The sequence below is a fragment of the Molothrus aeneus genome, chromosome 8 (genome assembly GCF_037042795.1).
Source record: "Molothrus aeneus isolate 106 chromosome 8, BPBGC_Maene_1.0, whole genome shotgun sequence".
Taxonomy (NCBI): domain Eukaryota; kingdom Metazoa; phylum Chordata; class Aves; order Passeriformes; family Icteridae; genus Molothrus; species Molothrus aeneus.
Window position 1 is genome coordinate 20,770,612 of NC_089653.1, and position 25,007 is coordinate 20,795,618.

General features: G+C 40.0%; 1 protein-coding gene across 1 annotated transcript; it reads right to left on the reverse strand.

Moving 5' to 3' along the window:
• Positions 1-14,551: 14,551 nt before the first annotated feature.
• Positions 14,552-24,070, reverse strand: CCNJ (cyclin J). The gene is made up of 5 exons (XM_066554589.1): positions 23,987-24,070; positions 22,071-22,281; positions 19,430-19,729; positions 19,178-19,337; positions 14,552-17,752 (listed from the first exon to the last, which is right to left on the reverse strand). Exons 1-5 carry the CDS (start codon positions 24,053-24,055, stop codon positions 17,335-17,337), a joined length of 1,158 nt encoding a protein of 385 aa, XP_066410686.1. The 5' UTR covers positions 24,056-24,070; the 3' UTR covers positions 14,552-17,334.
• Between the last annotated feature and the right edge of the window lie 937 nt (positions 24,071-25,007).

A 25,007-nucleotide genomic window follows, 5' to 3' on the forward strand; every position in this document is an offset into this window, starting at 1 on the left:
ACAGAACCTTCCCGAAAGGGTCGCGACTGCGCCTGCGCGCCGGCGGCGGGGCGGGGAGGGGCGCGGAGAGCGGGGAGCGCGGCCAATGGGACGAGGGGCGGGGCGGCTCCGCGCGTGCGCGGGGCGGGGCGGGGCGGGGCCGGGCCGGGCCCCGGGGGCACCGCATCCTCGGGAGTGCTGGTGCGGGTTGTTCTCCGGCTGGATGTGTGGAAATACACCAGCTCTGGTAGTCAAGGATGTGCAAGTGATGTCGCTTTAAAAAGCAGCTAATAATCTTTGTTGCTTAAGCCAATTTTAAAAGTTCTTGACATTTGTTATTGCCGTGTGCTCCTGCACGCCGCTCTGAGGTGGTGTCAGTGGGAGGCAGCCGGGATGGTTGGCAGTATCAGAAGCACGTTCTGAAAAGTTAAACCATGATTTACTGTGAAATAGCTGTTGTAATGTTGGTCGTCAGAATTTGTTTGTTAATGTGTTTTTATTTCTGCTTGATACGGTATCCTTTACCACGGCTCATGGAGCAAGTACATTAAATATTCTAGGCATATCTTTATTTTGACTGTGTTTTTCTTTGCTCTGTGGTATCTTTTTTCCTCAAAGACTTCCTTCAGTCTTCAGTAAGTTCTTTGGGGCAGCAGTTTTGAGGTGCCTCATTTATGGAATTTACAAATCCCCTTTCCATATGCTGCTCGTGATGCATTCCATATTGGATGAGTCGTCTTGGTGCTCAGTATAAACTGATAGATCATACCTCTTCATTTCTTTCAGTATTATTTAACCTTTGGCCTTTTTTTCAAATTTCTTGCATAATTACTAAACATCAGCACTTATATTTTATTCATTGAAGTTCATTTTAATCTGAGTCTTTGGGATGTCAGTAGAAATTGAAAAGAACAAGAGAGAACATTTTGTTAATAACAATGCTGCTATAGATCAGGAATAGCTCTTGGTTATGAATGTGTGGATTTGCATTACCATAGCTGAGAGCGGAGTCCTTCTGAAAAGGGAAAACTTGCATCAAGTGATTTGGCTTCGACTTTTTACAAATAAATATTTGTGCATTTTTGAGGGATGCTCGTAGGCAGTTTGGTTATATTGATAGATTGAAGGAAGATGAAGTAATCATGGCTGAGCCGTGCCTGTAAACCAAAGATCTTGGAAAGATGACCTTGACTTTCAGAAAAAAGTTAAAACAGCCCTCTGAACAACATCTGTGTTTTCTGTTCAGCAGTACAGTGTGACACTACCTAATACTTCTCATCCAATAAATGTTAAATATTGCTTTGAATGCGGTAGATTCTTTACAGCATTTCACCGAAATCGCTTTACACTGATTTTTGAAAGAACGCAGTAATACCCAGAAGCAATGTACATGAAATAAAGTAATTAATTTAATTTCCTTTGTGTGGGGGCGAGTCTGACCCGGGGCGCTCCGGGCGCTGCCCGGCCCGCCGCCGCCAGGGGGCGCCGGTGCCGCGGGCTCGGCGCTGGGCGCGGCCCCGGGAACGGGGCCTCGTGAGGGAGCGGGCGCCGCGCCTGGGGCCCCGCAGGGCGGAGCGGCCCGGCCTTGCAGCCCCTTCACAGCCGCACTAAAACCTCGCCTGGGAAAACAGGACAGCCGCTGGTCAAGCAATTAGTGTGGAGGGAAAAATATATGGGTTATGCTCCCCTGAAAGCTTGAACTGAGGATGTTGGTAGACGACAAACAGAATGGCTTGTAAAACAGAACCTGCAGGAAGGTAGTACAATAAAAATACTTATTTACATATTTCCTGCTATTGTGCAGCAAAACTTAACGAGTCAGTTAGCAATGTATTAATTTTATTTTTACGTGGTTATATTGAGTAATCCCATTGAACTTGGTGGCATTTCCCATGGTTTAAGGTAGAGGTTTCTGAGTTCAGTTTTCTCGTTCTCTCAGCAGCAGCAGCAGTGACTGCAGATGATGTGTGAGGTCTTAGTGCTGGGGAGGGATGCTCCCAAACCTCTGTAAATACTTTCCTTGCCCTAAATGAGGAACCTGTGCTGCTGTCTTGGTCATTCCCATCACCTCAGCCTCAACTTTGCACCTACCTGAGCAATGTTGGTACAGCAGTATGCAAAATACAGACTTCCTAATGTTGAAAGAGTAGTTAAAATATCATTTACTTGTTCTGCAGATGCATTGTATTGTCTTTATTGGGGATTGAATAGTGCCTAAACAGACCCGTAATCTGACCTATTACTTTTTTTTGCAGTTTCTCTGCTGTTTACATGTGTCATAAGGCAAATGGCACTGCTATTAACTGGAAAATCTCGTCTAGCATACATGATGTGCATTTAGAGTGACAGCTCTGTACCTTGATCTACACTTAATGAAACCACTCTGAATGGAGCATCTGGTAGAACAAGTCTTCTTTAGGACATGTAAGTATTAATTTTACTGAGATCAGTAAGGAAACTTCTTTATGTATTCAGGTATATTATTAAATGCATCATGAGAAGAAAATAAGTATACAAATGGCTGCTCACTTGTATTGTGTTAGTAGTTGGAGGAAGTTTGTGGAACTTACTAAGACAACCTGATGTCCTGGTCCTGCTGGAGCTGCCTGTGACCCCATTTAAGTGTCTCTAAGTTCATGTTCACAAACAACCTCTCTTCACAATCCCCCTGCTCTTGGAGCAAGTCCAGGATGACAGTGCCTGCTAAATCAACTGTGCTTTTTTTACTCAGTCAGGTTGACACATCTGCCTGCTAGGTTTCCTACCTGAAAGCTGGGACCAGTACTAAATTCACTCTTCTGCAATTTCCAATTGACTTTCTTCCCCTCTGTCCACACATTCTTCATTTATCTTGTGGTGATTTGTTTCTGTTTCCTGACTGTTGTCAGGAAACAAGCTTCCTCTTGTTTCTTCTCTAGCTCCTGTGGATTGTAAACCACATGCTGGAACACAAATAAACTGGAAATTCTACAAATGTTTTATAAAAATATTTTTAAATTGCAAGCATGTCTTCAGCACTGCTTTTCTTAGTTAAAGTGCTATCTGATCAATATCAGATATTCATCAGATACTTAGCATTTGGTACCAAATTGATCTTAATCCTAAAATACAGTTATCTAATTTACTCACACCGTGAATATCTCTGCTTTGCATGCTCCTGATGTAATAACGTTCAGAGAAATACTATTGCTTGTAGGAGGGTTGACATCAACCCTCAAGGACTGAAAACATAAGAGATTGTATCAGTGACTGAATGACAAAATATGATTATTTAGCTGATATAAATCTTACTTTAAAAATCACTTAAATTACAAACCTAGCTGATAAATTTAATTAAATATCTTTTAAGACTACTAATGTGTTACTATCAGATAATAGTTCAGGAAGAATTATCATGTATAGTATCAGTAATCATATATTAAACATATGAAAATTTGGATAAAAATTAGACCTTAATGTAACTGTCACCAGATGGATGAATTGTTATCACACAGAAGCACTTTTTGTGAAATCAGTAGTAAGTCTGAATCATATAATCACAGAGTCATAGAGTGGTTTGGGTTTGAAGGGATCTTAAAGATCATGTGGTTTCAAAGCCTCTGCATGGACAGGGACACCTTCCACTAGATCATGTTATTCAGAGCCCCATCAAACCTGGCCTTGAACACTTGAAGGATGGGGAATCCACAGCTCATTATTTTTAATAATCTGAAATTTGACTATTTTTCTTCCCACTTACCTGAAAATTATCTAAAATAATTGCTGAGAAAAATCTGCTGCTGGAAGGAGGCACTCATACATAATGGTGCAGATCTCTTCATGACTCAGTTATGAAAATTTGCATTTGTAGCCATTAAAAAGTCATTGTTATTTAAAAAATGGGGGCTATGTCTACAAAGTATAACTGTTCTTCATAGTCACTTTGAAAATAATTTAGATGTCAGATGACTAATGCCTGAATAAAAGCAGCTAATGCTCTTACAGGAACATCTTTCTGCTCTTTTGTAGAAATGACTGTGGCACTTCATTAACTGATGAAGTGTTACTGGGACAGCCACAGGGAAGGTTGTGAGGTGCTCAGGTGGTTTTAAAATTACACCAGTCAAGGTGGGCCGGTTTACTTTTTTTTTTTTTTTAATATAGTTTGTAAAATGATTTGAAGTGAAAGTAGCATGCTTTGTACTAATAGTGCCCAAGTCCCTGACTGTACCCTTTCTTTAGTAAATTCTGTTACAGCTACAGTAAGTGACAGCTCAAAAAAACCACATGAAGTCTGGGCTGGGTTCTGAACACCATGTCCTTATCCTGAAAGGAGACACCAAGGAATATGATATTTCCTCACCAAAAAGAATCCTCTTTGAACTCTGATCTGACAGGCTGTCAATATTGACCTCTAACTGTTTTGTCAAGTATTTGTTTGTGGAGCATGTTTTCTGAAGGTGTTAGGGAATTCATTTTTTCTCCTCCATTAACTCTAAATGCAAGACAGCATCCTCCTTCAGGGAAATACAAGCTCATCAGCAATTCTGATGTTAGAATGCAGGTGAGTTGCTATGGCTGCGAGGCGGCAAAGTGTAAATTTTGTTTGAAAGCCACATTGTTTCCGTGGGCCATTAAAATCAAGTGGCAGTTTTACTTTTTTTGGAGGGGCAGAGAGGGTGACTTATCAAATATATTGAATATATATATATCCACACACAATCATATTGAATGCCTTTTTCTGTTCTGTCAATAAATTTTGATTTAGATGTACCTTTCTTTCTAGATGAAGAAGAAACTACATGCTCTGATGCCAAGCAAACTCATGCATGCTTTATCACAGGCACCTGATGAAGGAGGTGCTTTCCTGTAGCTCCTGTTTCACAGGTGATAAATTCTGCTTGATGCAGGTGGTAATGAATTGTATATTTTTAAGTTTTATCAGCGTTCTCATCTGTTAGAATTTCATGCTTAGATCTGTGGGAACTGTTTGTCAGTTGGTTTAGGGTTTCTTAGTGCTTCCTAGTTGATTTTTTTAAATAGCTATAATGTTAAACCAGGTAACCTGATTAATCTGTCAGAATTTAAAATGTGTTCTAAAAATTGCCTATGTTATAAGAAATTTCTGTTGCAATTTGTTCCTTTAAATGTTCTGCAATTAATGATAGATGGCTTTATTTTAATGTGCCAAGAAATATCAATGCAGAAATAGCTACTGGAATTCGATGGCTCAATCACAGGCAAATTTATCAAATAGGCTCAAGCAGTTGAGTTTGATTCCAAATATCCTAAGTATTCATGTATGAGGGTATTCATATATGATGGAATTGATTATGGTAATGTTTAGCAGATTTTGATAGTCCATCTTGACATGTTTTTTTAGAAGGAAATACATATTGTCCATACTGTAGTAGGAGTATTACAGGGTAATTGTAGATACTCTTAATATTTTTCATGCAAGTTCTTTGGCTTCAAGATTACAAATAACAGGGACCAAGTTAAGGCTTGTTATGTTTTTAGAAAGTCTAACAGATAAAAGCAAAGCATGGGAACAAACTGAAGTAGTTATCACAGTTATTTAAAACCCCTGAGCAGAGCTGTTGCCTGAGATTAGGTCTCATACCAGAACAGCCAAACAGAGGAAGCTGTATCTTCTGCTGCAGTTGCAGAGGGGTCACTTGTGTGCCTGGGATAAAGGTCCTGTCCTCTCCAGGACACCCAGATGTCCTGTGAGCACTCAGTAGCCCTGGGACGTTCTGAACACAGTGGGTTTATTGCATGAGCTCAGATTAACCCTGGAGAGCCCAGGCCTCAGTTGTGATGTGAGGGCTGTGCTGGATTTATGTGTGTCCTGTGCAGCTCACCCGCTTGTGCTCCCTGTGGCTGATGCACCTCGTGACTAACAGGTTATTATCAGTAAATCTGATAATCCAGTGAAAAGAGAAAAAACAAATGAAATTGTGTTGTAAGAAACATCTTTAATTTGCAGTACTACTTCTTAGAAAAAGACGTTTTAAAAATTTTTGTAATGCAGAAAAATATTTATGTACAATTTAAAGTAAAAGTATACATCTTTTTCTACTTTTCAGAAATTCACTTCAGTAAAAAAAGTATGAACTTGTTTACAACTAAAAGACATTGCAATTAGACCTGATAAATAATTTTGGCTCAGATAAGCCATGTACTAGCATATGCTTATGCTACTGGTGCTAGTCAGAAAGATATATCAGAAGTCTTGAAGAAGTTTGTGTAAAATATGTAAAGGTTAGTTAAGAAAAAAGTTATTTTGAGATTGAGGCAATTTGTAAAACCCTCCAGCCTTGCCCTTACATTCTTTCACAGTATGCAGGATCCAGGGAACAAACCATTCCAAAATACTTTTGAACAGCTGCAAGAAGAATTTAACTTTGTTACTGAAAAAGATATTAAAAAGTGTAAATGCTTCCAGCTGTTGCAGTAGTAAAACTTCTGTTTACAGGGAGATACAGCATACAGTATTTCAGGAATTTGGTGTTTCAGATACAGTCTTTGTTTTAAACTTATATTTGATAAGTTGAGTTACATTTAATCTCTCATTTTTTTTTTTATTTTCTGAATCAATCTTTCCTGTTCTTTTATATGTTTATGTAGCAGAGAATTTTATTCATTTTCAACCTAAATGCCAAGTTAGATCTATCTATACTTTCAACACATTTGGATTTACTGTAATTAGAAGCATTTTAGATATATTAGTTAGCAGTACAAATTAAAAATCCAGTAAGAATTTTATTATAGCTTGCAAAATTTTACTTACAGGTATTAGATACATATTGAAGTGCTATGGTACTTTGAGGAAAATTCACAATTTTTCTCTCAAATGTTCACAAAGTGTAGCTCTGGGTAAAACATGTAAAATGTAGTTAATACCCAACATTTTGATTAGATACTGCATCTAGCATGCTGATTTTTGTAGACTACAATCCTTCATGTTCTTGATTGATGGGATTGTATATTCTATGAAACGTTGTGAACCCTCACACGGAGCTGCCACAATTTATCATGAGAGGGAGCTCTGAGGCAGAGCAAGAGTGAGCATTACAGCAGTATGGGCATTATTCCTTTCTAATGGTTTGGGAAAATTTCTGGTTTCTCTAAAGTGTGAATTCTTCAGCTACATTTAGAAATTTCCAAAGGAACCTGACATCCTGTGAAATACTTTTGCAGTTGAAATGCTGGAAATTTTTTTTTTCAAAAAGCCAACTGGTATGAACTTCTGTCTTTTCCTTTATTAAAAAGTCTTATAGCTCCTCTTTCAATTAGTTGTTTCAAAAATTGGATATCATGAGAAAATATCTATCACACCCCTAGAAGAGTTGTCCTAATACTTAGATATCACAATGCTTTATTTCTGTCATGTACTCCAGTTTAAATTTATAACGAATCAGCTTCCTGGACTCTTCTGTGGTGTGCCCATATCTGCTAGTTCAGGATCCCACACTAGATATGTTCTTCTTGTGCAGAGCTGATAGGCTCTTGGTGGCACTCTGTGTTTGTGAAGTTAAATTGGCTTTCTTCACTCTGTCTCTAGATTGCAAGTTTTCTTGTAAATGTTTCTTGCAACTCTTTCTGAAGCTTTCCCATTCATTGAACTAAAAAAATTAGGGATATTTTTTTTTGGTAATAAATATTTTCATAGTGCTCAGTCTTTATGGCAAGATTAGCTATGAAATTAATGGGGTTTAAACGGTTTTCTTGAAAAGGATGGGTATATTCTGGGAGTTACTAGTTTTTGAGGTCTATTTTTATAGAGATTTTTTATAGTTTCCTGCCAATGTTTATGCTTTTCTTGATAGTTGCAGATGAGGCCAGGAAAAATGGTGTGGGTTCCCACATCATACAGAGAACATAAATAGAAATAAAACCTGTGATGATTGATACAAACAACTGACACATAGACTGATAGTTTAAGGTATCTTCTATCTCAATTCTCAAACCTTTTGTAGCATGGCAACCTTGAAAAAAATCCCTTCCTGACTAATGATGCAGTTGTTATCGTTATAGATATTATAAAATCATTTTATACCCTTCTTGTAAACAGATGTGTCCACATGAGTGCTGTCAGTGGCAGCTGTACACAGGGCTATTCATCACATGCTTATTTGAAGAGGTGTAGATTAAAAAATTCTAGTAATTCCAAAGAAATCATAGTTTCATGAGCAGATGTCAGAAGCAGCTGAGTTACCTATTCATCTATAGAACATCCTATGAGTAAACTTTCAGGTAAAAAGGGAGTTGGAAGGTATCAGGAGGTGGCAGAAAAACACTGGTATTGTAGCTTTACCTGTGTCACCAGAACCTGACATCTCTGCCTTTATAATATTTTAAAGTTTTCATCTTTCTCTATGCTGAGCTCCAGACCCCTTTACAAGGCTTCTGCTTCCATGTTTTCAGTTATGACAGCCTAGTGCTGTATTACTGTTCTTCAAATCTCTCATCAGAGGGAACTTTCTAGATGCTTTGATGTGAAGCAGACAGCTTCTCTTTCCATGAGAAGGGAAGTTTGAGGGGTGGTGAAATGAGAAAGTGTTCTCAACACTAAGAACCCTTGAACTGATACCAAAATTGCTCTAGGATACTGCAACCATAATTTGGAATAGTTATTTTGCTCTTCTGTGGTTTTGATTTTTTTTTTGCTAGATGTCATTTTTGTATCAGTTTGAAAAGGTGAACTCTGAGCTTAGGACTCTTGAGTCTTTGATCTGCACACCATCATTTTGGATCCAGCAGTGCTTACTTCAAAGTATAATAATTTATGAAAATCATGCCAGACTTCTGTGGGCTTTGGAAATTATAAGACTGCATCAACTCTGTGCTCCATCTTGAGCTAAGAAAACTGGCTAGATCCAAGCTAGCACATGAGAAACCAGTTCTGCTATCTATATCAGCAGCACTGTTGTTTCTTGTTCAATCTGCCAACAAATAGTTTTAGCTTTGTGTTCACAGTTATATCATCTTTGCTTTTGTTAGAATGTGTTTAAGTTTCACATTGGCCACTCTCATATGGGAAAGAACTGGCTTGGATCAGTGTCAGTCTGTTCTCAGCTCCTCTGGAGCAATTGAAAGTAATGCAAAATTAAATATAAAATATTTCTGTGGTACTTGCAAAACTCTGTAGGAGCTTTTGTTGTTATAAAAGTCAGGTGATAAGGTTTTCAGAGTGATGACATTCTGGAGAGTCCAGTAGTACATATTATAACAACAGCTCCACTGTGTTATCATTTGTGAGAACTCTTGGTGTCTCTGTATGCCTTGGAGCTGATATGAAGACAGCTCCCTACTTTTGTAGCATGATTCCAAAAAAGGCTTTTCCCAAAACCTTTTTAAGAAGCATTTCTTTGTCTGATTTGTGACTACAGTGAAAAGTGCTGGCATATTTCCCTCATGGTGAGGAGAGCATGGAGGCCTCAAAGAGGAACTGAAATTAAGTTTGTCTGAGCAACACAAGGAATTCCAAAAAGAATAGAAAGTTCAGTCACAATATTTGGATTTTAGTCTATTCAAGCTCCAGACTCTGTGTTCAGCCATAGCTGATGACTATCTTGAGCATATACACAGTAGTTGGGAAGTTGGGAATAAAAAAATTATTTAAGGGGTATTTAGAATATGGCTGTTTGCAATAAAATGTTTAATAGGCTGTTTTAGAATCCTTTTATTGAAATAAGTTTTAAATAACTTTTAACTTTTTCAACTTGAATAGGGTCATGGAAAGTGAATTGCAGAATACTAAATGTCTTAACATGATAGAATAGAACCATAGAATGATGTAGGTTGGAAAAGACTGCCAAGTCCATTTAATTTTACAAGTTCCTGAGATTGTCAGTGTTTAAGTGCATTATTCCAAGGTACCTCTTCCACTTCTCTGAGACTAGAAGAGGGTTTCCCAAGATAATTTGTCCTCCTGGGAAAAGTCCACTACTGTTCTTCTTGTCAAGTGTTGGTGTCCTTTTACAGAACTTAGCAAGTAGAATCCTTTGAGGGAGATATAAATAATTAATTGTAGTGGATTTCATGTGACTATACCACAAGTTTTACTTGGATACACCTTGAATTAGACATTTATTTCCTAATGCCTTGGAGCACATAATATTATTTACCTACATAATTTTCCTCTGTAGTTAGGCTTTGAAGTTACAAATCAAAGTAATTTGTCTGTTCTAGTTCATAGGATACTAAAAGAAATAGTTCTTCAAAGAACATGTATTTCTAAAAGAAATGTAAGGCACAATTTCCAAATAGAATAAATAATAACTTGTGGTTTAACAAAGGAGGAAAAAGAGTTTTAGTAATGAACTGTATTAAAAGTGTTGAGTGTGCCACAAGAGCTATTGAATGTTGGTCTCAAATAAGTTATTTCAGCATCCAGTAAAAAAAGCAGAATTTGTGAATTTCACAGATTCCCCAAACATTCCGAGTTGGAAGGGACCCACAAGGATCATCAAGTCCCACTCTTTGACTGACAATTTAATACTGTAATTGACAACTTGCTAGTAGTGGCTGTGGAAGCTGAACCAGTAAAATGTAATTTTATCACAATTCCTTAAGGTGTTTTTTAAAGAATATGTGCTTTTGGGAATGTCTGTTTTAGAACTAAGTCTTTAATTCAATAAATGTTTGTACATCTTTATTTCTGTGCCTAGGAAAGCATACAGCACATGCAGTGCTCAGCAGAACTGAATATACACATCTGTTATACCACAAAATTGTATTGAAAAGTAACTGTATCAAGTCTAGGAAAGTGCACTTCTTTCTGCATTTAATCAGATTTACTGAGTGGAAGGTGCAAGAAATCCCATCATAGACCCTATTGACTAATTTGCATTAAGAGATATTTCTTCCTTACCTCCATTAGTGTTTGGCTTAAATCCTGAATGATTTCATTAGCTATGTAAGGGCTTAATCTCTTGAAAATCCTGCTAAGCTCTTGCCCTCATTGAAAGCTGTGATGATAATTTGTTCTAGTTAATTTTGATTTAAATATATAGCCTTTCAGTTCTACTTAATCATCTTGGCTTTTTTTTTATAATAATGGCAAGATGAATAAGAACACCATTTTTTCCTTTATTTTATTATTTTGCATCCCTCTTCTGTTTAGTCTTAGAATCTTCTTTTAAACAATACCACTTTTTTCAATCTGTCAATGCAGTCACTGCAATTGTGAGGTAAAATTAAATACTTATGGTAGTTGATGTCTTTAATCCTGTTTTTTCAACCTAAAGTAATATTTGAGACAGCTATGATTTTTGCTGTAATTATTCTTTTGACATATGAAAGACTTAGATTTATTCAGAGTTGTCCTGCACCTTTTTTCCAAAGGAAAGAGAACAACTTGCAAAAGGTTGTAGAAGAAAGTGCTGCTTTAAATCTGTTTTATATTACTACAAGTATGTAAGGAAGCTAAATAATGTTTTTACTTTCTTTTCTAATGGAAGTACACATAATTTCTGTTACCCATTTTGTGTGTGTTGATATAGGAGGGAAAATTGCATTTGTACTGACTCTAGAAAAATTCTTTTGGAATCTCTTAGTGGGGCTGTATTGCAAGGGGATGTTATGAGCAGTCTGATACTTTTTTATCCTCTCCAGAATACTGACTGCATTGTGAATGGGGAGAATTTAAGAATGTGGTGATAGAATGGTTTCCTGTTAAAAAAAAACCCCAAGGTATGTACTAACATCAAGTATAAACAGGAACATATAAACAGGGATGGCTTATGGAAACAAACAAAACAGGCAGTTTTTTCCAGGAGAAAGTGGCAATGGAAGTGCTTCCAAGCTAGTTTTGTGTTGTCACAGTCTGGCTGATCAAGGAAGTGGAAAAAATTCTTGATGGTCTCTTGTAGGTGTTATGCTGCATGCTTGCTACCTTTTTAGCAACTAGCTCTCTCAAGTCTGAGGATACTTCACAAGAAATTCCCAAAGGAGTCTTACAACCACCTCTGTGTTGTGGGAGGATCCCTTTAGAGCACATAACCTAAACCCAGGTATAGAAGTCTGAAGGGGACTTTCTTACCGGTTAGAGAACCTGTTGCCCAGTAGGAGCTTATCCAATTTTCCGATTTGCCATTCAGCTGTTTTTGGATGCGTGGCCACACACCTACTCCTTCATCTGTCAGTGCAGATAGTCTTCAAGGTATTCATAATCTCTGCTAAAAGACAATGGAATATTCAAGTCCTTGGAGATTGTCCTTACTGCACCACAGCAAACAGGAGCTAAGATAAGATACAGACACTGAGATGGGATGCAAGGTCAGGAGCACAGAACTGCTCTCCAAAATACAGACACTTTGCCTGGCTTTGTGGTATTTCTGAAGAATTTCTACACTCAGAAACTCAGGCTTTGTGGTATTTCTGAAGAATTTCTACACCTCTGGAGATCTGCAGCAGTGCTGTCTGGAGTGTCATCCATCCTCCTGCAAAGTCTGTCCATCCAAGCATACAGAAGCACTTAGCAAAGCCTTGCTGCTGTTTGTGTTCTTAAAACAAACAAAATAAATAGAGAACTCTTCTCTAAGCAACATATCTGATAGTTGTTGGAGAGGGTAAAGCAGAACACCATTTGGCAAAATCTTTCATGACATCATGTTAACAACAGGCAGATTGACAATCTGTCCTCTTCTGCATGGAGTCTCATTAATAAATCTGTAGGTCAGACTGAAGGGAGGGCAAGTGTTAAAGTTCCCAGTCTGGTGAGCTTGAGTACTGAAATACCCATAGTGTAACTGTGCATACAATAATTTTCAATTACTTCTATTCAATTTTATGTTTCAATTTTCTAAAAGTTTCTAGGCAATGCTTTACATATATTCTTTGTTTTCTTCAAGATGATAAAGATACCTAGATACCTGAAGGTGCATAGAAGGAGTTTAAGGAGAAAATAATTATGCAGTTACACATTGTTTGGTTTGGGGTTTTTCTTTTCAATGTCCAGTAGCAAATGCTTTCTTTTGTCAGAATGCATGCCTTGTTTATTGAAGTTAGAGAAATTTCTTACATTACATTTAATTCCAGGAAAGAGCAAACAGTCTAAGGTAAGCTTCACAATTGTACTTGTGCCCTAATTTCTAAAATATCACTGAGATGGAGACTAAAAACAGTGTGTATTTTGTTATTGCTGCTTTACTTGGTGTTTCAAAAAATTGCTGTTGACAACCTTTTAATACAGGATGACCAACTGGGCACTTGCACTCACTCAGATAAGGCCTTATCTACTCACAAGACTTTTGTTCCTGTGAACATTCAGAATGCAGAGTTAATAAATTATTGCAGGAATATGCTACATTACTTTCTGGCTTATATATATTTTAACCACAGTATTAGAGTTGGAAAAAGTTTTTATTTCTGTTGATGTGTCAGTCACTAAAATGTTGACTTTAAAATTCATATTTTAAGCTAAATTTGCAATGCTGGAAGACCGTAAATAGCCTCACATTTAAAATAAATAATGAACCTGGGTCATGGGAAGTAGAGATAAGGCTTTTCTTGTTGTGTACAAACACAAAAATAGCTTGACTTGCAATTTCAAATCTGAAGCTGAGACTTCTACTGAAATGTTGAAAATTATTTGGCAGTCCTTGTAGTTGTTAGGAGACTCAGAAATGTCATGGGTAGTTCCTATTTTGTAATTACAGTGAAAAAAAAAATAAAAACTTGAGATTTCAAGGCCACAGTCTAGACAGACTTGACTTTTGCTGCCTTAAGAGTGAGGACAAAACTTTCCAGATCAAAGTATCCATGTAATATGCATGCTGTCATTGTATTAGAGCATTGCCTTTGTTCCTTACAGAGATGGAGTACAGCTTGCTCTCCCTCCGGCCCTAGGTCCTCCAGAAAGGTTTTCACTATCAGTGGTTTATTCCTAAATGGATGGGTGAAAGCTAAGAGGCCTCATGATTTCATTTTTTAACTTTAGACAAAGTTTAAGCCAACTTATTAATTTTTGTGACTCAGGCCGTAATCACAGCCTTGCTACAAATATAAAGTGTGCACAGTGTTAGAAAGAAACAAATATTTCTAGTAAGCAGCAGTTATCAGAAGTTCAAACCAATCAAAAATATCTGTGCTGGGATACATCATGTGATTCTATAGTGCCTGTAGCATGACTGAGCCTTCACAGCTATTGTAAATAACACAAGTGCTTGTGGCTCTTGACAAGAGGCTATTCCCACATCTCCTAAATGATTTCTAGTATTAGAAATCTGAGATTGCCAGCATTAATGGTTGCTTTTTTGCATGAGAACAAAATGAATTCCACCCGCTGGCTCTTGAGCTACTCGAGATCTTTTGTTCTTTATTTCTTTGTTACAGCTGTGTACTAGACTCATTGTTGAAGTGTACAATCTTTAGCATATGCTGTGGCTGCAGTTAGTTTTAAAGCTCCTTCCTGCATGATTTCCTTCCTACTTTTTTTTTCAATTGTGAAGGCTGAGTGTTCCTGAAGCTTATGATATGTCACAGAAAACAAGGGGGGAGGAAGAGAAGTCCTTACAGCTTCAGCCAGCTACACGGGGCAAGACAGTTTACATACACAATACAAAGCATAATACACACTGGAACCTTCTTACTCAAAACTAGTTTTATTTTAAAAAATAAGTTGAATGCATAGCACTCACAAAGATTCCATTGTTTTGGACATTTTGCATTTAGAAGCACCATTCTTATTTATGCCATAAAAAACACATTTTGGTTCTAATAGTAAGAACAGTGTATTTTTAATGTACACTGATAAAGCCCTTTTAAATAATATAGATTGAAACTGTTCAGTGTACATTTTCTCTGTAGTCATGATGCAGCTGTAGTGTCAGAAAAAAACTCAGACTAAGTAATAAATTAAAAACAAACAGTATGTAGTGGATCTTTTTACAATTGACCTAATGTCTTAAAATAGTCAAATAAAAAATACCCTATTAAATGTAAAGCTGTGGTATTAACTAAGTGAAAAAGCCCCCCACCCATTATAATTCCAGTGTTAAGTATTAGTTAAATTTTTATATATCAAATGCCTATGGGATAAATTTGCTAATACCCCAAAAAAAGAAGAGCCTATACTGCTGTGTCACAAAAAAAGATGACCAGTTAGATGATTTGAAGATTTTACAGAAAAAAATTGCTACAGGCATCTGCTGTTATTTCAAGTCATGGTCTATTACAAGACTGTACATTCATAGCATCAGAGGTAGTTAGAACACTGAGGACTTGGATACAGCATTGCAACAAAATGAAACCAGCAGAAAGAAGTCCATTTCCCTCTAAAATGAGTAACAGTGCTGAGTAAAAAGCATGGCATCTTATAAGGTGGAAAGTCTCTACTTAACACTACTCTCAGACACAGGGAAATATTCATTAAGAGATGAAGAGAGGAGAGGAAAAAAACCAAACCCACTTTCATTTTAATAAGGAATTGACCACACTATGCCTATTTCAAAGTTGATTCTCTAGGATAAAAGGGAGAGGGTCATCTTTTCCATTCATCCTCCTATTCTTCTTGACTTGCACATCTATGCTACAAAAGCCCACAACAGAAACTGTAATTTAAGACAAAACAAGAGAAACAGGATTTCTTCTCCTCAACAATAAATAGGTTTTTTGTAGCATGTTATAATTTAGCTCTAGAAAGAATGAACACAGCTGTCCTCCTCCATTCTGAACATTATGGTGATAAAGCTTTCATCTTTATATTGATAATGTAATTTAATTGCCCCTGCTTTCAAAACAGTTCCTGTAAGATTCACAGTAATTCAGTGTCATTTGATGGAACACGACTTTAAGTGCTGCCACTAAGACAGGGAAGAAGATGGTGAAAAAACAAATGAAACTACCAAAAGAAGCCTTAAGCCCATGTACTATAAAGATATTTTAAAGTAGTAAGAATCCTGTTATTCATACCACTTCCTCCCACATTCTACCACAGGAGAAAGTCTGATATCTTCTTGTATTTAAAGAAAAACAAAAAAAAACCAAAACACAACACCCCCCTAAAAAAACCCCAACAAACACACAAAGGACCCCAAAAACCATCTCTGTTAATATCTCTACCATAATTTTCATCCAAGAGGTGGATGAGTGAAGCTTTCTACCCTCAGACTATCCACTCCACAGGAGATAGTGTAATTCCATAAAGTTATATTATTAGCACCTTACTTGTGGTGAAGGAGTTCACTCTGCTAAATATTTTTGATCCACCCACTTGGAAGAGCAAATCTCTACATCTTCTTCTGGAACTCCCAAATAGTAGAAGAAAAAGTTGCCCCTTTATTACCTGAGAATTTCCCTCCACTATAAACGTGACAGAACTGGATTTCAGTCAGCATTTAAGTGTACTTTTTCTGTAGGGATGATACTGTCAGTACAACTGGAGGATGCTTTCTGTTGGTTAATAGTATTCATGTGTTTGTGTACAAAGAGGAATCACAGCCACTGTAGTAGTTCTGGTACAGTACAAGTTCAGTTGAAACTTTCTCTTTTCTTCAATTATCACACTGCTGGGCAGTAGTTCACATCTACATTCTGTGAACACTAACATATCCCTTTGGTACTCTGCATAGATGCCCTGAAGAAAAGCCACTCCACTTGCTATAATCTCTTCCCCCTCTGCCTTCCTTCCCCGAGTTAAACCCAATTAGTGTACAAACCAGCAGCAAAGAGTAACGAGTAGAGAAGTCCCTGAGTTAGTATGAAAGAGTTACTTTAAACACAAAAAAGATAGGGAGAATAAAAGAGGCAAAAATATACTGTCTGTCCTGTAAGGTACAAAACTTAAAAAACTAGCCAAAATATCAGTTAATTTACGTGCATTAGCCTAAAGCAAATAACCAACACCAGTGGTGAAAAAGGGGCAAGATGGAGTTAGCCACATGAGATTTGTTTCTTCCTGTGATCTCCATGTACCTGTAGAAGTCTGGCATTCAGTGGATTCTTAAGTTTCAGTAAGTATAAAGTGTTAATACTGTATGGTGGGATGACATAAATGTCTTCAAAATAATACTGCATATCTCCTTCATTAAAAGATAAGTCTGTAGTTAGTCCACAGCTGGTTTTTTTTTGAGTAGTATTTCCCAGACACACATTAGAAGCAGAATATTCTGAGCATCAGAGGAAGAACACATTATCCCCAAGCATACAGATTCTTTTTCAGAGGATGGTCTGTGTGCTAACTTTTTGCAGGCTGTTATTTGAGCTGTGGTACCGGTTGCCAATCCAGTTGCTTTCTTTCCTGGGAAGACACCTTTTTTAATTCAATTTTTTGCCCTCCAACTTTGAGGTTTAACAAAAAAATGAAACCGTTTTCCACACAACTCTCCGCCCCAAAAAACAAACAAGCACAAAAGCATTTTGTACTCATCACCTCTCAAAGCAGGGAGTAATACAGGAATATCGTCCATTCACTTGGTATGTCCGGTTGTAGGAGACACTTATGCATGGCTTCACGTCCAGTGGCACAGCCAGGGACATGGCAGCGCCCGTCTGCACGTGGCCTCGAGCCTGAGCACTGGTCTGTAAGGCAGCAGGGCAGGCAGGCAGTGGGTAGGAGGCTGTGTGAGTGGATGACAGTATCTGCTGGCAGCTGTGCTGCTGTGCTGCTGGGTGGTGGTACTGCAAGGAGGACTGGTGAGCCTGCAGGTACTGCGGTACGTGCTGGTGCTGCTGAGCATTGGCCTGCTGGGCACTGGGAGCTGGGGGCTGGAACACGGCGTGCTGGGCAGACTGAGCCTGTTGTCCTTTCTGCTTGTTTGCTTCCTTCACGTCGTTATCATGCGCACTAAAACAAATTGAAAAGACAAAATACATCAAAATAGATATTAATGTAATTTAAACTCCTTTGAGTTAACTTTAAGAGCACTCTAAAAAATGATTCAAGTATCTGCCAGCTTCCAAAACTAAAAAACAAAACAAAACAAAAAACCTAAAGTTTCAAAATGTGGTTGGGGTACAGTCTCTCTTTCCAGCATTTTACTTCACTGTATAGCAATAAAAAACACAGATAAAGCCAAGTACAATACATGTAAGAGAGTGGGATCTAGAATCACAGTGCAGTAAAGTTTGCTACTGTACTTACATAGGCCAACAAATTGCTGGATTACCAGAACCTGAACTGGCTGCTTCTACCTAATTTAAATTAAACAGAGTATAAGGTTTCTAAAGGAAAGATACCAGAAAGGTTTGCAGTATCTACATTACAGTACTTAAAGACCATATGCATATAGGTATGAGATCCTGTTCTAGAGAGCAAAACCACTTTTTTTTTTCCTTTGTCTCACCTTTTTTCTACCCTATCCAGTATGGCTCATCTGAATTCCCTTTGATTTACACCTGTCTGAAATGTATCTAGACACACTCTCTTTCTCAATTCTGTGCTGAGGTTAAGCAGATGCCACCTACACATTTCATTCCTAACTTTTTGATGGTGCCCTCCCTCTGTTCCAGAGCAATACTTAAAACACTTCTGCAACAGCACTTGCATGCTTTAGGTACTACTCCTTTCATTATACACATAAGTGAAGCCAGCAGAGGCCATCAAGGGTGATAATGTCACATTTCTAAGGCTGATGTGGTTCTTCCAGATACAGCTGTGCATCTTCTGATCACAACTATGTTAGACTTGGGTAAGAGCAAATTTCTGTAGAGGGAAAGCAGATTGTGTAACATGCTTACCCAGGAAGGTTCACTTGGCATTCATTGGCATTTTTATCTTATGTCAGCTGTAATGCAAAAATGGATACAGCAAGAATAGATACAAACTCGTTGTTATCTCCTCCTGCCAAAGCTGGTCACCTCTGCAGGTTTGATCCATCATCTCTTTGGAGCATGCCTTGAACTTCCAAGGCATACAGTCAAAAGCCCCTTTGCCTTTGGTACTCTTCACTATCTCTTTGCTCTCAGATCAGACTAGAGAGATTGGGAACAAGCTATTGAAGAAGCTCAAAGCATCCCAGATGTTCAGTGGAAATGCAAGGCAGAAGTTTATTTGTTGAAAGATCAGGAAAGAGATTAGATCTGATAAAGTCTTCTCTTTTGGAAAGAGCAAAACAGTTATTGCCTAAAAATATGTACCAAACTTATACATAAGTATTTTTAGAACAGAGGAACGGAAATTTTTAAAGAAATGTAATTGCACTGCTGGCAGCAATTAAGCATAACAACAGATGCAGACATGGGCTTAAAAAAGCCACTGGTGTTAACTCACATTAAGAGTCGCTCAATACACGGCACCAGGAAGTCCCAGGAGTAGGCAGTGAGGTGATGCAGCCGCGTGGGCCATGTGGGTGAGAGACGCAGGATAATCCTTGAAGAAGCTACACATGCAGTAGCAACTAAAGAAGGGGCATAATTTAAAAATTCATGATCTAGAAAGGAGGAATAAGAAAAAAAAATCATTTAAGTTTGATATTGTCTGTCAAGACAACAAAGAAGTCATTATCTGAAATCTGTAACTCACCTTGCAATGATACTTCCAGAAAGTAATCAGCATATTTTGCCATATATAACTTAGTCTTCTCTAAGCAAACCATTGGCCAGCCATCATGAAGATCAGTCTCATGGACAGCAATAGAAAGATAATAGTCGATGAAATGAGCAGCAGTTGGGAGGCACAAATTCCACTGAAATGTTTCTAGCAACAGCAACTCCATATGAAGCAAATTCTGTTTTGTTAGTACCAAATTCATGTTAGTCATACAACCCAAGCTGTTCAACTGTTCAAGTTTGGGAACACTGTCTTCCTTTTCTTCAAATTTACCTTCAGGTGAACAGAAAGAGGAGGGAAAAAAAAAGGTTCAGCACATATTCACTATAAAATGGATTATAGCTAATGTCTTGTTGGTCATATTTCAATTCTACTATGTCAAACAAGCTTGAGACTTTCCTGCAGATGCAAAGCTCAAATAGACTATGTTATTAGAGACAAAAAGGGGTATGTACTAAAATGGGCTAAATTTCAGCAGATAATGTCAAACATTGTGTAGGATATTGTGCAGTGCCGTGTTTCCTGTTGGTTTTCCCATGCTGGCACACAGAAGCCAGCTGCCAAGAGCAGAATATTAGGACATCACTGACACTACATATGCAAATTTTTGTCACCCAATTATTGTATAATGTGTCCCCACCATCAATGAAATACCACTTTGATGTGACTTGGCAAACACACCACAAGAGCATTTGGCTTTAATCACCCTCCCACCCCTGCACACCCTTTTTGTGTCTAAAACTCATTAGAGCATAGCTAGAGCTCCAGCCAACCTGCCTGCTTTTAATGCCTGCAATGGTAGGTGCAGTTTTATACTTGAGATCTGGCAAACAAGTGGATTTCAGCAACGTGCATCTGAAAACCTCCTCTGCCACATACACTGTTGCAACCTTCCTTGGACTTTCAACTTGTCAGGCCTGTATGTTTTTAGCCTAAAGCAAAACTGTGTACGTAGAAAACCCCATTAATAAGAGAAACAAGTGTCACATTTCCATACAGTTTGCCATATGGTTGTGCTATTTCAATTTCATTGCAAATTCTTTCCATCTTACACTCTATTCAGTGCTACATGATAGGTTGTAAATGCACGTTCTTTGAGTTTTGCAGGACTGAACATACATGAACGTTTACTTTTTTCAACAGTGGAGGTACTTACATAGGACTTAATCCAATACCAGTGCCAGTCTGTTAGTTTTTGTTTCCCATGCTCCAGTAATTACAGAAATTAAACTTCAGGAGTCACATAATAATTCCTCTTATTACTTCTTTAACCTTATCAGATATATCACAGTGTCATAACTTATTACACCACTGATTAAACTGCTTGTTTGAGCCACACAGGGCAAAAGTTTAAAACAGCATTTTGCTTCTCTCTCAACCAACCCATACACAGCTTCTCCAGGCTTTTAGATCTCTACTTGCAGCTTGCCATGAACTATGGAAGAAGTTTGTTTAAAACAAACAAAAAAAATTTCTCTTCAGAACATGAATTTAATTTGAAAATCCGGCATTACTTCAAAGCCAGTCCATTTTCCTAAATGGATTACAGTGGTTTCTGAGGCAATGTTTTCATGCTCAGCACGACGCCCTTTGCCAAGAGAGGATTACTAGCTGGTGGCACCTAGTCAAAGTCTACCCTCAGAAGAATGCGGAATAACCCTTTTCGGGTTTAACTGCTCTGCTGAATAGCTGTATTGGTGGACATGGGATGCAGTGAAAGATGAAATCCGTCCAATGCCACTGCACTCCAGTTCTGTAGCAAAGAGGGCCTAGAGCCCTTACTGGGAAAAATGAGAAGAGATTCAGAGAAACAGGTCAGCAGAAACTGAAACAACAGCTAGTTCTGCTGCCAGGACCATTTTCTCTGACTTCTATTTGTCTATGACCAAGTGCCAGAAGGTTTCTCAGCAAAAAGCACCCTTATTTTTTCGGGGATACTGAAAAGGGGTCCCCAAATGTTGAAAGGTGGATACACACCACAAGAACCTGAGGTCAATATAAGCAGCACTGTTTATAATGAGTGTTTGTAATTAATTCTGTCTTCAGAGTACTGTGTATTCACCAATGCATTTTACCTGTGTTGCATTTTTTGAGTGACAATACAGGATTTATGTTAGCCTTAGCTTGCTTAAATAACATTGCCATTTACAAAAATCTGGAGTATTCTAGAACTACACAACACAATCAGAAGAATGCAGTGCAGTCTACACATGGTTTATTTAATTTCTTTCTTTATCACAGATAGGCAAATTTCCAGCACAGGACATACCTATTTTGAGATAGACTGTCTTTCTAGGGGTTTTTGTTTCTACAACACAGGTCTTAAAGTTCACATTAGAATAATTTGTTTACAAATATAAACATTCGTTTTTAATCACAGCTTGTTTTATCCCACCCTCAGTTTTATCAGGTGCCAACAGAAATCAAAACGAAATCAAACAAGTCTAAAGAAATGTTCTACCAACTGGGCCAAACCGATATGCACTGCTTATCATTTATAGATCCACTTTATATCATTTTTATAACCACTTGGTTTTCTCCATCCCACCAAGACAGCCCTGCATTTGGCAGTAGAATTGATCAGACTAGTTAAAGTTTGGTGCCACATACTTACTTGCCAAAAGTAAACAGGACAGAGCAACCACGTGCAGTTGCTGTGTGGATATGTCGTAGCGGTCCATGAAGAGGTCCAGCAGGTACACAGCCAGGTGGCGCGCAGCAGGACACAGCCTGAAGCGGTTGCTCACAATGGCAATCAGGTCTGCAAAGTATCTTCTCAGGTGTAACTGGGGAGACTGGCCTTTGTAAGAGGGCAGCTTTAGCTCCTAGATGAATTATTAAAATAATGATTTAGTTTGAAGTGGTATCAGATTAATACACCTGATATTTTAATATTTATAACGGAAGTTTCAAAGATTTCTCCCTTCTTCCCTCTGTTCTCATAATTTCAGAATTCCTTTTCAGCAAAAAAAGAAAATATTTGTTGTATTACAGAACAACTAAAAAATACTTTGTTTCTGCACAATATTAACAAACTAAAATTTAACATCTTTCATTTGGGCAGTCAGCCAGACTTCAGCTTCTACCATGTCTGTTGGATTGTCTCTGCTGCAAAGGCTGCAAAGGGCATGCAAGTATTCCTCAGCTGATTCAATGCAAAGTTCAATAGTTAACCCCTCTCTTGCTACAGCTCAATCTGGGCAACCAGACTTGGGACTTAAATGTTTGCATGTTCTAGAGCTGCCAAATCTCCTGCCGATGCCTCCAGGAAAAGACCACTAACAGCCAGCTGAACCTTAGGAACAGGAGCGGGGTGCGCATGAACCAACATTCGCCTCGTGCAGGTTAAAACACTGACCCGATGTGACTGATGTCACACTGACACTGATTGCAGTGCGCTCTAAGGCACTTAAGCTCACAGGGTCTCAGATTTGGGGAGAGGACCCCTCGAAACAAAGGTCCTAGAAACACCACATTTGAGAAAATCTGTGCCATGATCTATTTTGAATATAAAATTTGGACTGGTAGAAAAAAAAACCCACCAGGCTCCTGCCGAGTAGCTAGTACCTCTTCTTATATGCAGCAGAACAGCAGTACTGTCCTCTGTTATTATGAATAAATTTATGACATAGACTGTGCACCCACACGCTGTGTTCAAGTAGGATTTGGAGTACAATTACATTTCCAGCGAAAATTATCTTGATTAACTTAACTTAATGACATCAAGTTGCAATGGAGTCATAAATTTTTCAAAGTTTTAATTGAAATCCAAAGTTTTGAAACGTGCTATTGAAGTGAAACAAAAGCCCACAAACAAACTTCCCACCTACTAAGCTTTATAATTCGCTTCTCGCAGCACTAACTTAGCTTTCGTAAAGATAATCTGGTAGCAAATAAATGATCCTGTCCTTCCCTTATTTCCCTCCATCACCGGAAAAAGAGTAAAGCAATCAAGACTCCGGGAAAAGTAATCCGCTCATCGAGTATCATCAAGCAACAAAAGCACTGTTTTAGCAGGTTCGGTCATTGTAAACTGATTTTCAGCCCAGGTGTTAAGATGTGCTTTATCAAAACAGTCCCGAAGAACAACTCCGAGACAATCGAAGCAACTTCTAAGCAACTGCCTAAATCCTCCACTATTAACGCACCCAGCGTTTATTTCACTGGGTTTTTGTTTGGTTAGTCGGGGTTTTTTTGCTCCAATAACACCACAATGCTTTGTACCGAGTTTAAACCTTGCAAACGTCTCAAGAGCAGCACCGGGCGTACCGTGAGCCCTTGCCGTCTCCGGGGAGCAGCGGGCGCACAGTCCGGCCGCTCGGATCAGCTGTCACGGCCGCGGACAGACGGACAGACGGCCCCGGCGCCCACGGCGGGACGACACGGCGAGCTCCGAGTTCACAAAAGCCAATTCCGCCGAGCGCGGCCGCCCCAGGCGCGCCCTCCGCCCGCTACCCCCGCGGCGGCTCCGCCGCCCGGAGCCTCACAAAGACGCCGGGGCCGCCCCCAGCCCGGCTCCCCCCGCGGTACCTTGTATCGAAGCGCTTGGTGGATGTCGGCCGCCAGCTGTCCTGTCCACCACTGCGCCTCCAGCTCCATCGGCAGCGCGGCGCGGCGCCCGGGCCCAGGCACCGGGGAGGAAGCGGCACTCGCTGAGGGCGGGACAGGCAGCGCCACCCTCGCCCCTTTCTGGCTCGCCCCCGGCTAACCGCGATCAGCTGCCGCGGGGCACCCCCAGCCCCCCGGCCCAGCTGGCCGCCATGCGGGGCACAAGTGCGGCTCGTTAAGCCGCCCCCTCCCGCCGCGGGGCACGGCCGGGTGAGGGGGTCGCGGAGGTGGTGGCGGCGGCCGCGGGAGAGGTGGCGGGGCGCGGCCCGGGACACCCGAGCGCGGCGCGGCGGCCCCGGGGCTCCGCCGCCATCACGCGGCGCCGCGCGCCGCGCCCATTGTTAAAGGGCCGCGCGTGTACAAAGCCGGGCAGCGCCCGCACGGGCCCGCCCGCCCGCCAATCGCTGGCCGCCTTACAGCGCGGCCCTCACCGCTGCCAATCGCCGGCCGCTTTACAGCGCCCCCGGCCGCCAATCAGCGGCGGCAGGCACGGGCCGGAGGTGGGCGCCTCTGGGCCCGGGGAAGGTGCGGGCGGGGCGGCGCGGCAGGGGTCCCTCAGCCGGGGCCCCTCAGCCGGGGCAATGGGCTCAGCCGGCCGGAGCACAACTGTCTGTGGGCCCCCAGGAGCTCCGGATAGCACTTTTTTTTTTTTTTTTTCTTGTCCTCTTATTCCTCTTTCCCCCGGCTCTTTCCCCGTTGGCTCAGCTGTGAGGTTTCAGCACGTGGCGGTGGCAGCGCCTCGCTCAGCTCCTGCCCTGCAGCGCATTGTCCTGGGAGCAGTGCGGGGCGCACGCTCCTCCTCCGAGCTTAGGGGCTCCAGTCCCGAACTGGTTTGGTTCTGCGCTGGTGAAATTCCGGGAGAAGGTTTGCAGGAGCGTGCATCCTCCCTTTCAGGAGCCGGTGCCGCTCAGCTGAGCGCTCACCAGGGCTCCTTGTCCTGCAG

Excerpts from the sequence above, each read along its gene's own strand:
- CCNJ (XM_066554589.1), bottom strand. The coding sequence starts at position 24,055 with ATGGAGCTGGAGGCGCAGTGGTGGACAGGACAGCTGGCGGCCGACATC. Across the intron at positions 19,730-22,070 it reads GTCCTGTTTACTTTTGGCAA|GTAAATTTGAAGAAAAGGAA; the intron begins GTAAGTATGTGG and ends GTTCACCTGAAG. Across the intron at positions 17,753-19,177 it reads TGTATTGAGCGACTCTTAAT|TGCGCATGATAACGACGTGA; the intron begins GTGAGTTAACAC and ends AATTTGTTTTAG.